General features: G+C 37.6%; 1 protein-coding gene across 1 annotated transcript in view; it reads right to left on the minus strand.

Annotated features, from left to right (window-relative positions):
• Positions 1–18,120, minus strand: part of DHX35 (DEAH-box helicase 35) — an 844,978-nt gene extending 826,858 nt beyond the window's left edge. Inside the window, exon 1 of the mRNA XM_044090458.1 lies at positions 17,963–18,120. Within this exon, the coding sequence (XP_043946393.1) occupies positions 17,963–18,002 (40 nt within the window). The 5' untranslated portion in view covers positions 18,003–18,120. The remainder of the gene's footprint in view (positions 1–17,962) is intronic.
• Between the last annotated feature and the right edge of the window lie 386 nt (positions 18,121–18,506).

Genomic DNA, 18,506 nt, shown 5'->3' on the forward strand with positions numbered 1-18,506 from the left:
GGTAATACAGACTGCATGGCTAGCCCTAATGGACTTTGCTGATTATTGTCTGTGGGGAACAGAATGCTGTGAACATTAACTAAGGAACTTAGCAGCCCTTTCGTTCATTGGTTTCAGGGTCAAGAGTTCAATCCTGATGTTCAGTCTGCATATTCTTCTGTTGTCCCTGTGACCTATCACTGGGTAGTACAGTTTTCTTCTACTTCTCAAAAATGTTGAATTGTCCAATAATTTAAATTGCACTTGCACTTGATCTTGACAAAGGGTCATGGTTGGAGAGCTATTTTGCTTAGCATGTTTAAAACCAAACCTTTCTACTGCAGCACAGTCTCTTATTTCACTTCTTAACCTTGCTAAACTTGTAATGAGGAATGAAAATAAATAAATGCCAGAGGCTCTAAGCTGGCCTAACAAGGTCAACAAGATGAAACACAAAACTGGTTTAAAATGGCTGCACAAATCTGTCTAGCTTCTGCTTATTTTCACTGGTCTCTGCTGTTTACATTCGATAGGAGACATAGATGATGTATGAATCTCTCTGGAACTAAAATGTATGGGTTAAGTCATGCCACGGCTCAGTCTGTAAAACTGAATGAGTTATTAATCTGTTACTGTGTGCCACTGAGAATACTCACTTTACCCTGATGGCTGTCAGTGTAAATTAATACCAAATATTAAACTTGCAGACATACCTCTCAAGTGTACCTCTTTACGAGGAGCGTACCTCATTTGAGGTCTTAAAAAGTTCATGTTCCTCAAAATTCCTCAAAGTTCCACATTGAAAGAGTCTGTCACACATTCAGTGTTAGTCATTTTTTAAAGTGAAATCCATGGTAAATTGAAATTAATCATGAATTCATTTAAATTAAAGGATCTTCTTTATAAGTAAAACCAGCATATTTTAACCTTCCTATGACTTTCCTAGTTAAAGTTGTTAGTAAGCCATTAGTATGTGTTCCACATTTTGCCCATTTGTTCCACATTATGAAGGCGAGTGTTCCTCATTTTGACGATGGAAGGTTGAGAGCTATGCTTGCAGGCCTGGTCTTCAGATAAATTAAATTTATGTGTGTGATTTATGATATCAGATTAGAAAGGGATGCAAGTTAGTGAACTACTGAGCCATGTCAGGTTGTTACTCCTTGCAAATTAAGTGAGGACTCTTACACATAAACATCTGCCTCCTATAAGCTATCACATTCAGTATGTGTTCATGCAGCTGGAACTTGAAATATGATAACCTTTATTTTTCTTTTGACATTAAGTAGATTGGGGTAGTTTAAATAATGGTGGGACTAGGTTTGAAATTTTCTTCAGAAATATACATTCAGCTGAGTTTCAGAATTGCTTCAGAAATGTACATTGAGCATTTTGAGAGAAACACTTTGCTGGCATATTTATGGTAATGTTTTCAAAGGGGATTCCCAACATGAATGAAACCAATGTACAGAAACAGGGCAGAAGGGGCAGAGAATTAATCATTTTATAGAATGAATTTCCTGGAATGGTGTTTGGTGCATGGTCACCATGGTTACCACTCATCAAACTTTCCCTCAGGAAGCTTGCCCAACTGCCACACCTGATTATTGACAGCAAAGCTTGGGGGTAGTAGATATGCACTCTGCTCCAGTCCTACAGAAAGACCTTTGGAGTTTAATGCATTTTTTTTTTTTTGGTAAAGAAAAAAAAAATCCTCTTTTTTTTTCTTGTTCCTGTCAAGTTGGCTTTTCCTTATATAATTACGTTATAAGGAGGGAACCATTGTCCAACTACCACTGGATTGACTAGGAAAGGGGTTCCTTGTCAAGATCTTTGGAATTTAGAATGAATAATGACAATTCCTTGGGATATTCATCCAGGACATCAGGTGATGAAGTTGCAAGCTGGGAGGTATTCACATCCTTTAATTTTATTCATTTGTATGTGAGGGAGGCAGCATGTTGGTTCTTGAATCAGTCAGGCTTGTGGAACTCAAAAGTGGTAGCTTAGACTGAGGTTCAGAGGTATGGATGATTTTGGGTTCTTGGAGGAATGAGAGGTATGCCTACTTCCAATCGCCCTTACTTATATGTTTGTTAAAGTTAACTTACCACCATAAGTGCATATATTAGATTAGAATTCTGCATAATGTTTTTCTGGTTGATTCTTAAAAACTGTTTTTTTTCTCCCCTCTGGCAAATCATTGACAACCGAAGTTACTAACAACAATGCAAAACCTGTTGTTCCATCAACATCATCACTTCAGCCCTCTGTCCCCAACTACTTTTGGTTCTGTCCGACTCCAGATGTCTTACTTAAAACCAACAGATACATACGTTTACCACCATAAATTTACAATACCAACAGCTTCCGAGGCTGGAAATAATAAAAAAATAAAGTGCACGATGAATCATCGGTGGACTGGTTACCCTTCCCGCCCTAGCGCTCTCCTCTTACGTGTGCACACTGCTTTACCACTTAGCACGCATATCATCTGTAGGTCACGCCATGTAGGGCATGAGGCATACATTCTATTTGCCCATTTATTACATGAGCTTTTGAATTAGAAAGCACATAATGGATCCAAATGGATTGCTGAAATAGTACAGAGCTAGCGTTCATGGCAAGAGTCAGAAGAAGGGGGGGCCTTTCCTTTATTAAACACACTGGACATGAAGATCACTCCACCGCCATCCCACTTTAGCTGCCATCTTGCGTAAAATTTGGGGTTATTCCTTATTTAAAAAAATTATCAAGCTTGTCCTTTACTAAAAGGTTTGGTCAATCTCTCAACAGTTTTCTTTCAGTCAGTTTTAGGATTGGCCATTTGGTTAAGTTCACAACTGCAGACCTTGGTTAATTTTTCTTGTTTACTGCTCGAGTTAATTGTTTCTCCTTGGTCTGTTTCAAGTTTTACGTCAGTCAGGTCCAAAGGAATTTGAAGGAGGGGTGGCTATTATATGAAAACTGGTGATATTTTTATGAAGAGAGGATTTAATTTTAGGCAATGCCTCCTCGCTTTATTTTATTCATTTTTTTTCTATGCTTTGATTACCCACTGAATCCAGTTAATGGTGACAGAAGAGCCAGACCTATCCCAATACTCACTGGATATATAAACAGTGGGCACACTTTTTCACTCCTGACCAATCATAGTAGTAAAAGAAATAAAAGATAATTTCAACAAGTAGATGAGAGTCATGATTTGCAGTAGTAACAGTTTGTCACCATCTTGTGAAGCATCACAAATGTTTAGTAAGGATAAGGGCCTCAACTATTATCAGTGTAGCTTTTGTTTGGCATTTGTATTAAGTAAAAAGAGATGGTGTTACTTTTGGCAGGAAGGTATGAGAGGACCATTCAGAGGTAGTAACAGTAATGTTCTGATTCTGGCTTCTAGTTTAGAAAATAGCAGACTGGTAAAATTATAGTGTGCACATGCTGGTCTAAAGTACACAGTGATATGGAAGAAGAAGTGTGAAGAATTCTAGAAGCATTCGATTCAGTAAGGAATGGCAGTGGTTCATATGAAGACATTTACAGGAGGAAAAGGCAACAGTCACCTGTATGACCTTTTCAGAGATGGGCAGACAGTGAGCTTTTTAGCTACATAGTACTGCTGTTTTTACAGGAAAGAATTACATTTGAACTGATGCAATTTTAGAGCCACTTGAAAGAAAATCTGCGTTAACTGAAGCAAGCAAATATGGATGGAAATGACTATATGCTTTCTATGGGGAAATGTTCTTATGTTCAAAGAACACAAACTCTTAAGGCAATGAAAAGGTCATTGGGGAAAATTTTTCATTTTAGTGCTTGTGGATACATACACAAAGAAGGACTGAAGGGGTCACTGGGGAAAATGTTTCAGTTTGGTGCTTGTGCAATGTGCATACATATACAAACCTGGCTGAAGGGGTCATGGGAGAAAGTGTTTCATTTTGGTGCTTGTGCATACATAGACAAACCTGACTGAAGGGGTCATTGGAGAAAATGTTTCATTTTAGTGCTTGTGCATACATAAAGTACTGAACGGGTTGTTGGGGAAAATGTTTAGTTTTTGTGCTTGTGCATACATGGTCAAATTACGCAAGGGATCCTTAGGGGAAATGATTCATTTTGATGTCATTTGGTGGTGCTTGTGCATACATGGACAGACTACTGAGAGAGTTGTTTAAGGGAAAATGTTTAATTTTTGTGCTTGTGCATACATGGAGAAAGTCTGTAAGTAAGAGATCCTTGAGGGAAATGATTCATTTTGATGTAATTTTGTGTTTACTGTGCATCCAGTACTTATCTGTTTTATCTTCTATTTTTTGTTTGGTAACTGGGCAGTAATGGTACTGGGTGAGGGTCTTTCTTGGGTCTAAGGCGGTGAAGAGGTCATTGGGGAAACTTTTTCATTTCAGTGCTTGACTGTGCACACCTCAACAACACACTGAATAGGTCATTGGGGAAAATGTTTAATTCTTGTGCTTGTGCATACTACTGTATGTATAGTATGTTTATCAGATTTTTAGAAGACTGTGTAAGTAGCACTCCTATTGACATGCTCAGTACATGTGAGCAAGGTGTCTATCCAGGCAAGTGGGGCCTATTTGAGAGCCCCTAATACAGTAAGGTCTGTTATGTTTGAGGAAGTTCTGGAAATTAATTCTGAGGTGCTATAAAAGCACTGTTTTTTGTAAACTTTGATACATTGCTTGTTGTAGGTCCTAAGTTAGAGGATTTGAGCTTTTGAGTTTCTCATTCTGAGATTTAAAAAGTCAGCATTTCAAGCTGTTGCAGAATGAAGCTAGAAATGTGCCTTTCCAAAGGGGTGCTCAGTTTGAGAATACCACTGATGAACCTTCTTTCATCTTCAGACCAGCCTGACCAGACAGCAGTGCAAAAGCAAGAAATATTGCCAGTGCCATATTTCAGGGACAGATTCCAAAGCTAGAAATGTGCTTTTCCAAAGGGGTGCTCAGTTTGAGAATACCACTGATGAACCTTCTTTCATCTTCAGACCAGCCTGACCAGACAGCAGTGCAAAAGCAAGAAATATTGCCAGTGCCATATTTCAGGGACAGATTCCAAAGCTAGAAATGTGCTTTTCCAAAGGGGTGCTCAGTTTGAGAATACCACTGATGAACCTTCTTTCATCTTCAGACCAGCCTGACCAGACAGCAGTGCAAAAGCAAGAAATATTGCCAGTGCCATATTTCTGGGACAGATTCCAAAGCTAGAAATGTGCCTTTCCAAAGGGGTGCTCAGTATGAGAATACCACTGAAGAAACTTTTTTCATCTTTAGACAAGCCTGACCAGACAGCAGTGCAAAAGCAAGAAATATTGCCAGAGCCATATTTCAGGAACAGATTCCAAAGCTAAAAATGTGCCTTTGCAAAGGGGTGCTCAGTTTGAGAATACCACTGATGAACCTTCATTAGTCTTCAGACCAGCCTGACCAGACAGCAGTGTAAAGCAAGAAATATTGCCAGTGCCATATTTCAGGGACAGATTCCAAAGCTAAAAATGTGCCTTTCCAAAGGGGTGCTCAGTTTGACAATACCACTGAAGAACCTTCTTTCATCTTCAGACCAGCCTGACCAGATTTAGCATGTCTTGAATAATTTCAGGGACAGATTCAAAAGGTAGAAACAGAAGAATACATGAGCGCTTTGGACAACATATGGGCATTAAGGACATGATGGAAGACATGGACATCTTTAGGAAACCAGCAAAATCACAGGTATGATCTCATACAAATTGAAGGGTTCATACCTGTCAATTTTTTTACAAATAAACTTTGATGTTAAACTAAGATGTTAGATTTAACTGTTTTTAAGAATTAGAATGAGATGTTGAATTTTGGGGCAAATATTATGCATTTATTACATTTATTCATTGTTCAAATTCACCTACAATACAGCCAGGGGGTCTACTTTGGTCACCACAGTTAACTATATGATATATTTTACATGCGGCCCCAAGACAATTTCTGTTCACTCAATGCGGCCCCTGCAAGTGTAAAGGTTGGACACCCCTGTGCTAGAAGTTTTTGTGCTCTGGAGTTATCATCAAAAAACAGTTGCTTAACAGCAATTTTTCTAAACTCATGCATATTATCAAGTTAATCCCTTATTTTCTGTTTAACACTTTGCAATTGCACCTCTTCTTGTTCTGTGAGATCTCCCATACTCTGCAATACTTTAACCTTTGCCAGTCCTTCCAAATAATTCTTGTTACTTCTTAACCATTTCTTCTTTTTATTTCTACCCTATCTTTAAACTCCACTTTAATTTTATCCCACTCTTTAACTATATTTTTAGAAAAATTTCTATCTTTTCTAATAACACTTGAATAATTTATACTACCCATTCCTTAAATTCCTCTCATTTCAACAGATAGTAAAATGCCAATGTCTCATTTTTATTTCATTACCCTGCATTTTTATTTTAGTTATTATTGATACATGATCTGAAATAGCTACTGGATGCACATCAAAACTTTCAATTAAATGCACATATTCCTGTGAAATATATGTTCTGTCTAGCCTAACCCAGTTTTTGTATCTTGGGGAATAATATGTAAACTCACTCTGAACTCCTACTACTGAATTCACATATTCCATGCCAAATATTTTTATAAATTTCTTCAAAAATATATCTCTTTTGTTATATTTTCCCTCATGAGCCCCCCAATACATCTTCACTGCTGTAAATCCAATTCCAGTGATATTCCCTGCTAAAAGCTAATTATTTCTCACAGCATTTTCTTAAACTCCATTATAGCATTTTTAGGTGGAATATAAACACATGCCAGTGTAGTCCTCCTCCCTTGCCAGTAGCCCCTCAGTATTATACATCTACCATTAATGTTTTATCCTCTTCTATCACTACTGAAGCTCCTCTTGTAATTAATATAAGTATTCCTCTTTTCCCTTGTGTCAGGTATTCTACTGAATAACCATCCTGAAAACGTTGCTTTATCACATGCACTTGTTCATTTCTTTCCAAATGGGCTTCCTGTAGCATAGCTATTTGCACATTACATATTTTTAATACAGTTCACAACACTTTTTTGTACATATCTGAGATGCCATTTACCTTTCAAGATACTATAGAAAGTGTCATTATGTTAAAAAGTTAGTATTCTCACTTTTTATGTGTAAAAGCTTTTTTAAGTGTCTATTTCCACCTCTTGTGTTACACACATACACTAATGTTTGGCAGGTTAATCTTTTATACAGCTGTTTCTTATCATATCCATTTGAGCCTATGTTATATCTTGCAAAACTTTTTGTTTCATTGAAAGCCCTCAAACAAAAAAGCAAACACACCCCAATACAGCCCTAAAACCTATTACTTTAATACTAATACTTAAAACTATGTACATCTTCAGATATTGAAGTTTTACCCTCCTAAAAGGAACAATTGTCCTAGACTGACAGCCACACTTACAAACTTGGATTAACCTAAAATAAAGGTTATACATGTTAAGATGCATGGTACAGCCTGTGCTTCTAAGTGCTTTCTGGGTTTGCCTTATCTTTACTACTCTCCCAGATTGGGAAAACAGTTGAATGATTTCAGAAAACATTATCTACTAGCCATGGCCGTGGGAGAGAGTGTGTACTCGAGTGACTGCTGTGAATGAAATATCGAGGCAGGGCTAGCCAACTGGTGGTTTAAACCTTGGCTCTAGTTGACTGTCACTGCGGAAGTGACACCCTGACCCCATGTGCAGAATGGGAAAAGGGGTTGAGGATGGATGAGGATGCTCTTTATCAGCTTGTCTCCATGGAGACGTGAGAACCAGATACAGAGTTGCTTCTACAAGCACTCATTATTTGCTAGAGGAAAACGTTTTATTATATTCAATGTTCTTTTTTATTTATTTGCTTTCTCTTAAAACTTGTTACTAAAGCCAAGGGCCTTAATCCAGTCATTCCCCTATGCAAGAGTGAGAAATAGCACATCAATTTTCTTCTATCACGCTCTTTTGACCAGACTTTTCTTCTTTTTTTTACACTGCAGTGCCTATATTTCTTTAAACTGAACATGAGAAAGAAAGAAAGAAAGAAAGAAAGAAGAGAAAAAAAACAGAGGCACCTGTGTCCTTTAGTATTCCCCATTACACTCAAAAATAACTGAGAAAACTTTATAGCATGCACATTATAAAAATACTACTGTTAAGGACAAACTTTTGTTTTACTTACAGTTAACTCTTTCCTGCCGCTTCTGCTCCCCTATACGTTCTTCCAAACATTAACTGCATGAAGTAGGGCATATGCTGTAGCATCCCCTGCAAGTTTAAAAAAGTCCAATACTTTAGGTGTTCCTGTTCTGTCATGTTTCACAAATTAATGCTTTGTAATCCCACATTTGTTGATTTCTGAGTTGCTGGTTTTATTCCTGTTGATCTCCATACCCAAGTCCAGTCTCTGCTTCATTTCCAATGTACTTAAGGTTCTTCTAGTCAACTCTTGTGCTTTTTTTCTGCTTATCCAGTATTTTCCATTGAAACACTGGAAATGGTTTCACTGGTACAGTCTCTCTGTGGTCTTTATAACCAAAAGAACAAACAGCAGGATATTCTTCTGTTTCACAGCTCGCCTTTTGTATCTCCTCCTTAGCATGCGCTGCATCAAAAAAATGATTTTGTGCCTCCAGGGAAGAATGTTCTAAAAATAGTTGGGTACAGCAGCTCGAATCTCATGCCTGCTTCGACATTTCCTGATTAGTGGAATATATTTACTTCTCTTCTGCCTGGTGTACATTGAGAAATAATTTTCTACATTCTGCTATCGCCCACTTTTAGCACTTTGTTCTTCTGCTACAGTTTTGTCAGAATCAACTCCTGCTGGTAGGACTGCATCTTTACTATTAAAGGTTTAGGTTCTTTCTCATGGCCTGGTTTGGAGCACACACACAATGTACCCTTTCAATTAAAAACTCCTGCTGTAGAATACCAGTCCAGTTGCTCATTTGTGCTTTCATAAAATTAATAAAGTTTGTTCCTTCCAGCTTCTCCGGTACAGTAGAAAATCTCAGGTTTTCCCTGTGTGCTCTGTCTTCTAGGTTCATAGGTTCATAGAAGGTCACTAGGCTAATGGCCGTAGAACCCTTACAAGCCTAAGTCATATTTATCCCGAGTTGCCCCAATTGTCGGTTGTTATGTGAGTGAAGTTTGCAGAGGTAAGGGTCTATGCTAGTTAATACCAACTTCATCTGTCCAGAACAAACATCTCTTCTTGAGCAGTCTCATATTCAGCCAACCTTTTCTTCATTTCAACCTCTGATTTTTGCAGTTTTATCACCTCATCTGAATATCTGTTTAAAGCTTCTTCTATGTTTTCCTATATTTTGTTATTTTAGTTTATATACTCCTTTAATGTTTTGTTTATTTTAATCAGCTCTGAGTACATTTGACTTATTTTTTCCTCTAGGTTACTGGAACTCATGTCTTGCCCCAAAGCTGGAGCTTCCACTGCTTTTTGTTGAACAGCTGCAGAATTCTTCCAAGTCAGTGTTTTTTCCTCACCTTTTGTGATTGATTTTCTTTCAGGTTCTCTGATTTTCATTTTTGCTGGCATCCAAGCAGTGTACTTATTAGCAAGTTACTGAAATTTAACCAAAAATAACAGTTTACTCTCTCTGTCTTCCGAGTTTCTGTTTTCACACTGAAATTAAGTTGTTACTCAATGTGCAGTCATCTTGGAAGTGAACTTAGGGGCTTGATATTGGAATTATTTCATATTTTTTTCTGAATGTTCCTAAGGTGTGGTTATTTTTCACTTCAAAAGGGTAAGTAGTTCCACACGGCAGGCCTTGTTCTACAGAATGGTTCCCACTCCACAACAGTTTGTTTATATCCAGGTCTGGCTAGAATAAAAATGTTATCTTGACTTATTCTGAGCAAGTAAACCATCTCTAAGTGGTAGTTTTATTTTTAAGGAGATGCAGTAACCCAGTATAAGAATTCTGAATATCAGAGTACCTAGGAGCAGAGTTGCTCTGTTTATTATAAACAGCCATGGGTCTTCCACAATAGTTCACAATGACATGCCTGTCCTACTATCTACAAGAAGAAAAAACCCTCCAGATTTTACATTTAGTGGCAGTAGTTTGTGTGTGTTGTAAGCTGAATGAAAGCTTTGAAGAGGCAAGGTTTATTCTAATTTGTAAATTAGAACATTTTTGACTATGCCATTTCTTACAGCTGGAGACAAGAGGTAAGAGACGCAATAGCATAATTTAGCTGAGAAAGTACTTTACTGGTAACACTGTCAGTGTGTATTGTGAAGTTAAGAGTGACTCCCAGGTATTTTGTTCTTTTACATTACAGATGACATTTCCTTTTAAGTGTTTATGTTTTAAGGGATGTAATGTAAGGAGTTTCTTTGTGGATAAGAGTAATATGACATTAGTTTTACTGGAGTTGAGTAAAAGTCTGTTTAAATGAAGTCATGTTCAAAGGGCTGAGAATCTGGTTTGCACATTGCGCTGAACAATTTAATGTGTTTGACACCCTCAAGCATGAGAATATCATCTGTATACATTATGATATTCTGCTAAGGTAGCTTTAGGCTAAGGTCACTGATAAACAGAAAGTAGAAGACCAAAAAACAGAACCTTGCAAACAACAGTATTGAGTGTATCGGAGGACCAGCTGTTGAAGAAAAGTTGACAAGTTCTGTTTTTAAGGCAGTTTTAGAACCAAGATATTGTATTGTCTCTAAAGTTTAACATTTTCATTTTACATGCAAGATTGTAGTTAACTGTCTCAAATGCTCTGGTCATGTCCACAAAACCTACTCTGAAAAGTATTCAGAAGTTATATGCATTAATGTAATGCAGAACATGTGAAGTCATTCTATCAAAAGAACTACCAAGTTTACATACATTGCAACACACAACCTTCTACAAATGTTGCACTATATAATACAAAGCTTAACTATAGAAGTTCAGAACCGCCATATGTTTGGTGATCCCCCATATAGGTCCTATAGTAATACAACAGTAAACTAAGGCAACCGCATTAAACAGGGATTGTGGTTCACCACCAGCATACTTTGACTACACTCAGAGGGAAGGAATTAGTAAAAATCTATTTCTTAAACAAAGATCAAATATGTTTTTGCCTAGGCTATGTTATCTATGAATGTATTCAGTGTGTTTAATCTCATCTCTATGAACTACAACTTGTGAATACTTTCTCTATTGACAATGTTCTTTTTCAAGTTGTTCTAGTTCTCTAAATATCTGCACTATGTATAGGATCACACTGTGTGCGCTGAAGTTGAATTTTTAACTTAGTTGCTATGAAGTTTTTCTGTATTAGGTTTTGTAATAATGTTAATTATAACCATATTATGTCAATGTACAGCTTTTTACCCAGGCCGCCACTAAAAATGAGACAGTATCCCAATCTGACTTTCCTGGTAAAAAATGTCAGATAAAAAAACAGGTCTGAGTAAAAGCTCACCACCTTAGGATTGCACCATTTTTTAACACTGACCCTGAGACAGCTACCACCTGCTACTGTTTAGGCATACATCTTTAGCCCTCTCCCACATTTTTGACTGCATGATTAGATCTCTCTGCCCATTCAGCAATAAGATTAGCTGTAGGTAGAGGTCTGGATCCAGTTGGGAGCACTTGTATAAATCCTTTAGGATGTTGTTCCAAGCAACAGAAGGTTGATAGGCATTGAAGGAGGAAGGCATGTGTAGGAGATTCTTATGTCTCTCCAAAAAAAAAAAGTCAATACTGTGCCATCTTTTTTTAAATTTAGACCATCAAGTAGCATGGCACTCAGCAATGCTTTTTAATCATTTCTGCCTACACGTTTTTTTGTTTGTTTTATATCCCTACATTCTCATGATTAAAGTTATTAGAAAACATAACACAGAGCAACAACATGTTAACTAAGTAAAAAAATTCAACTTCCGTTCATATAGTTCATACAGTATTCAGGTCATATAGTAAGAGTTATTTTACAACAGTAAACATTTTAGTCAGATTTTTCAAAACAACATCTTATCAGGTAACATTACAAAGAATGGCAGCATTGCACCTTTTGTCTGACAGTTTTTTTAAATGTTCACAACTATAAAACACATTATATTTAACAAAACTCAGCACAGAGAAAATTCCCTTTTACCCAGATGCACCAATCAACAGCTGACTCCAGGATATAGGAGGCATGGCCCTCCTGTGTGGAGATGTGGAAGGCTTTCTACACATGAATACAGGTGACAAAATTTGCTGGGAGATGTTTGTTTTCACTCGCTTACTATATTTGAAATGCTGCTGTTCATTTTGACATCATGAATCCTCACAGAGCTATTATTCCAGAGCACATTCTGATACTCTGGCTCCTATTTCTGGGTGAGTTCAACTATGGCAGGCATTCTGATCTCCATAACAATCATTAAAGTAAAAGAAGCACTGTTGTTCTGTTCAGTTACACTGACAGCATTCTAGTTAAATTCTGAATAATTTTTGTTAAATGGAACTTCCATGTGTCACTAAAAAGGGAATATCAATAAAAAAAAAAGTGAGTAGACTGACCCACAATACAGCATTCCTAAAATACGATTCCATTTTTGGTGCTAGGAATCCTAGATCCAAGCATTTATTCTGACCTCATGTGGGAATTACAGCACCCCGAACCACAGAATTCAGCAAAGTAAACTTAACTAGTTAGTCACATTCAATTCCAAGTTATGCTCTGTAGACAGAAGAAGAAAAAAGTGTTTTGAACCAAGATTAAGACTTTTGGATTTACTTTACGCAATTTACGGAACTCTTAGAGTACAATATTTTCAGAATTATAGTTTCATCTCTTCCCAGAGAAGTCAGCTTAAATCATACTTTAATTTTCAGAATGCCTGTCGCTCATACCTCTCAACTGTCATATTTTTGGTCTGTTCCTCAAAAATATTTTGGTTTTCTGGCAAATCATTGAGGACTGACGTCAAAAAATAATGGCAGACAATTGACTTTCAGAATTCATACCCTTCAGAAAATTCATGCTAATATAAAAACTGTTATTCCATTAACTTTCTAATTTTATAAGAGCACTATCTAAAAACTGTTCCTATTTTTACCCTTTGGTCCCCATTATTTACAGCTTTGTCTAGATTTTTTGTGCTAAGAGGTCGAGAAGCATGCTGCCTGTGTTTGTGTTACCTTTTTCTGACTGCCTTTTAATTTATTTTATCATACTTAGCTGCTTTGATGTATGTCACCATAAGTAAATACAAACAAACAACCCTTAAATACACATTTGTTTAGACACTTGTTAAAAATATTTTAATATACCCAAGGTGAGTCTATAACACATTTCTTAACAGGCTGGGCAAAACTGAACTACTGCTGAAAGTACATAGGGACCTAACCCAAAATGTGTCTTTCTTGCGTAACCCTACACTCAGCGATGGCGAACCTTTTGGGTTTGGCATGTCAAAAGCTCCTGGCACAAAATAATCCAGTGCATTTCACATGAGCAACGAATGCAAAAGCAGTGTCTTGGGTAACTTGGGTGTTGGTGATCGCTGGTGTGTCCCCCAAAATATTGTGGCGTGTGTCATAGATTCGCCATCACTGTGCACTGAACGGAAAACAAAAAAAGGACTCTAAACACAACTGGTTTTAAATTATGTGTTTCTACCAGATTGAAAAACTTAAAAAATTTTGTTTAATTCTCTAAACATACAGTTCTTGCCAGACACTTATTAGTAATAGACTACTAAAGAAGTTTATTTACACTGTGAAAGAATGTACTTTCTATTTACAAAGACAATTTTGAAAATTTAATCTTACACTTAAATGTCCTACAATAAGGCAAGGAAGACTAGATTCCATGGCGAACTACAAAGTAAATACAATACATACATACATGTATACATAAATGTCTTTGTCAGCTTCAGAATAAAATTAAGTGTTACTGAGCTATTACACCATTATCTTAAAGAGTGGTGCTTTTGAAAAAAAAAACACATCTCACTGCAATGGAAGTACAAAACAATAATATTTCAATATGCAACACCCAACCTCAGCCATAGCATAGCTCTCAAAAGTCCCCGATTTTGCCTCATCTTTGGGACTGTTTCTCATTTTTTTTTTTCAGTTTTCTGGCAAATTGTTGATGTATTCAGTCATTGAAGAACAATAGACATTAACTTTTCAGACTTCATATCCTTTAAAAAATGAATGTAATACTAAACATGTTATTCTAACAAAGTGTTAAGAATACAAAAGCAGCATTTAACATCTTTTTGTGATTTGAGGCTTTTGTTCCCGATTTCTGCTCTACTAGGTTGAGAGCTATGACACCTAATCACGTACATATATATATATATATATATATATATATATATATATATGTATATATACAATGTAAGTAAATAATGTATGTTATATGAAGTATTCCCAAAAGTAGTATCCTTAACAGTACACTGATCACAGAGCTCAAAACCCCCCCCCCCCCCCCACCTTGGTAATATGAGAAAAAGCAGGAAAATGTGAAAATTAGACATTTTGCCTTTTAAATATTAGAAATGTTAATTACTGAATTTACATTCATGTATAATTTCTGAGCAATTGAAATGTGAAAATGTAACACGGGACATTATTTTTCACTATAGCATTCAGCTTTTCACCATAACTTTTAAGGCAACACAAAACTAAGGTAATTAAATAAGGGTAGACGACAAGGTCTACATTTTAATACACAAGCTTAACCTAGGCCCAGAGAAATCATCATACCATGGTACTCGGCCCTCATCAGACCCATCACAGAGTATAATGCCCCTTTGATATGAAGCTGACCAGACACATGCAGAAATGGAACCTCCACAAAAGTTCCTTACAAAAAGAACACAGGGAGTAAACACAGTGTCTTACACTGACTGCTTCAAAGCCCCGTCTCTTTACTCAGTATCATACAGACTTCTGAGAGGTGATCTTGCCCAGCACACAGGACATCCCTGTACACTGTTTTGATGAAACTTTGGCAAATCCACACAACAAATAGCATTATAACTACTAGATTAAAAGACCTAAATTTTGCTTGCAACATAAATAGGACATGTTGTAGAGGCAGATATGTTTCTCAGAGAATTCCCATTCTCTGGAACAGGCCAAACTTCCAATCCACGCGAAGCAAAGTTCCTCCCTATCCTTTTTTAAGCACAACTTGGGTCAATGGATGGGTAATCGGAAATTCACCCCTGGTCTGGGGCCTCTGTCCCTGACATGCTTTTCCACCTCCTAGCACAAGAAATCTGAACAAAGCAAAATTAATGGGGGGACAAAGGCCCAAAAATAGGGAATTTTTTAAATATTGCCCTTATTAACTTAGAAAGTTGCTAGAATAACAAGATTTATGATAACATCCACCTTCTAAAGGATATGAAACATACAATTGAAATATGTCATTATTTACTGACTTAAATTCTCAAGTGATTTGCCAGAAAACCACAGATTTTATGAGGAACAGACCAAAGATAAGCTCTCAACCTTCCATCTCCAAAATGAGGAACACTAGCCCTAATAATTTGGAACAAATGGGCAAAATGTGGAACACCTACTAATGGCTTACAGGATCGTTAAGATATGCTGGTTTTACTTATAAAGAAGATCTTTTAGTGAATTAATATGATTTATTTCTATTTACCATGGATTTCACTTAAAAAATCCTAACAAATGCGTTACAAACCGTTTCAATGTGGAACTTCGAGGAACATGAACTTTTTAAGACCCCAAATGAGGTACGTTCCTCATAATGAGGTACACTTGAGAGGTATGATAAGCAAAGTGGGTCAGTGGAGTGTTGTATCCTGGGGAGCTGCAGGAACAGAGCCAGGTCTTTGCAAGGTGGGTTTTTAGGAGATTTTTAAATTGTACTGTTGAGGGGATGGTAATAAGCTGTGGTGGTGCAGCGGTAGCGTTGCTGCCTCACAGCAAGAAGTTATCCTGTTCGATTCTCAGCTGGAGTGCTTTCTGTGTGGAGTCTGCATGTCCTCCCCACGGTCGAGTGGCGTTCGAAAGACATGCGTGAATGGACGTGCCTTCGTTGAAGGTTGGGTGTCGGGCTGGCAACTCGGCACCATAAAATTTCTGCTGTGGCGACCCCTAACCAGGAAAAGCCAAAAAGACCAACAACTGTTGAGGGGATGGTCACGAGCGAGTTTGGTAGGCTGTTCCTAATCTTATCTATCTTATAAATAAATTGGACATGTTGTAGAGGCAGATATGTTTCTCAGAGAATTCTCATTTTCTGGAACAGGACAAACTTCCAATCCACGCAAAGCAAAGTTCCTCCCTATCATTTTTTAAGCACAACTTCGGTCAATGGATGGGTAATCGGAAATTCACCCCTGGTCTGAGGCCTCTGTCCCTGACATACTTTTCCACCTCCTAGCACGAGAAATCTGGACAAAGCTAAATTAATGGGGGGACAAAGGCGCAAAAATAGGGAATTTATTAAATATTGCCCTTATTAACTTAGAAAGTTGCTAGAATAACAAGATTTGTGATAACATCCACCTTCTAAAGGATATGAAACATACAATTGAAATATATGTCATTATTTACTGACTTAAATCCTCAAGTGATTTGCCAGAAAACCACAGATTTTATGAGGAACAGACCAAAGATAAGCTCTCAACCTTCCATCTCCAAAATGAGGAACACTAACCCTCATAATTTGGAACAAATGGGCAAAATGTGGAACACCTACTAATGGCTTACAGGATGGTTAAGATATGCTGGTTTTACTTATAAAGAAGATCTTTTAGTGAATTAATATGATTTATTTCTATTTACCATGGATTTCACTTAAAAAATCCTAACACTGAATGCGTTACAAACCGTTTCAATGTGGAACTTCGAGGAACATGAACTTTTTAAGACCCCAAATGAGGTACGTTCCTCATAATGAGGTACACTTGAGAGGTATGATGAGCAAAGTGGGTCAATGGAGTGTTCTATCCTGGGGAGCTGCAGGAACAGAGCCAGGTCTTTGCAAGGTGGGTTTTTAGGAGATTTTTAAATTGTACTGTTGAGGGGATGGTAATACGCTGTGGTGGTGCAGCGGTAGCGTTGTTGCCTCACAGCAAGAGGTTCTCCTGTTCGATTCTCAGCTGGAGTGCTTTCTGTTTGGAGTCTGCATGTCCTCCCCGCGGTCGAGTGGTGTTCGAAAGACATGCGTGAATGGGTGTGCCTTCGTTGAAGGTTGGGTGTCGGGCTGGCAACTCAGCACCATAAAATTTCCGCTGTGGCGACCCCTAACCAGGAAAAGCCGAAAAGACCAACAACTGTTGAGGGGATGGTCACGAGCGAGTTTGGTAGGCTGTTCCAAATCTTGGAGGTCTTGATGGCCAGGGGCAGTCAGTAAATCACCCCCCATATAAATCAAATTTGTAAGTCACATTTGGGTTGCACGGCTAGGCTTATAAAGGGTCCCTAGTAGTAGTCGTTAGCCTTTCATACATCTATGAGCCTCTGAATCACATCTTTCAGATGTCAAGACATTTATGGTGTATGCCACTCACTTTAACTCTACAATTCCTCCTTGGCATTGACAAGTTGCACTCTCTTTACCGCTCAATTAAATTTAAAGCCGAAATCCATAAAGAGGTCCGCACGTATGTAAACCATAGCCGTTGTGATTGTAGACGCACTCGGTTTGCTTAATTTGCACAGTTAGGCTCAAGTTTCATTCAAGTGACACGCTGTTGGTATTAAGCATTGTTAAATCGAGAGAGATACATTCGGGTTACCGGAATACATATGATGCTTTACCCTCCAGAAGCATACAAAACTGTACGCATATTAGCAATAAAGTACAAATGGCGAGAAAAGGCAATAAAGTAAGGAATGTTAACAGTCAAATGCCATCCCCGAAAAGGGATGCAAACACCTTTTGTTCGTATTATTTCAAACTACGTTACAGCGTTGACAGATGCTTTATGCAACAACGTTCTTTTACCTGGCTTCCAAAACTTCATTGAGACAACGGGGTTCGCCATCTTGGTTGAAAGGTCATGGAACTGATTTTCTATTGGTTCGTTTTCGTTTCTTTGTGGTTTTCGTAATGACAGTCGATGAAGAGTAGTGGGATCCAGTCGGCTATTTTGAAGTCGGTATTAGTGCATCCACAACTCTTTTTCATGTTCTATGTGGTGTATGTACATTAGTATGTCTGTTTAAATGTGACATTACAGGCATTTTTTCGGGGGGAGGGAGTAAAAGTAAGATCTTCTGATGACTTATAATTTCGCTTTGTGTTTCAGTTGTACGGTTGTAAAATTAAATTGTCCCGAAATGTGTGCTATGCTACACAAAATGTTGTATAGTTGATTGTAAGCTGTAAATTAATGACATGTTCCCTCACTGGCGCTTTGTCTCTAGTGATTTTCTTTCATCTATCCCAGATTTTGCTGCTTCTGTTTATAATGTCTGATATTTGGGGCGAGAGTTTTATTTGTAACTTGAAAGGAGTAAAGACGTTACGGCCACAGGCTGTCTTTAAA

This window comes from Protopterus annectens, chromosome 12.part0, assembly GCF_019279795.1.
Source record: "Protopterus annectens isolate FY-2018-M chromosome 12.part0, PAN1.0, whole genome shotgun sequence".
NCBI lineage: Eukaryota > Metazoa > Chordata > Ceratodontiformes > Protopteridae > Protopterus > Protopterus annectens.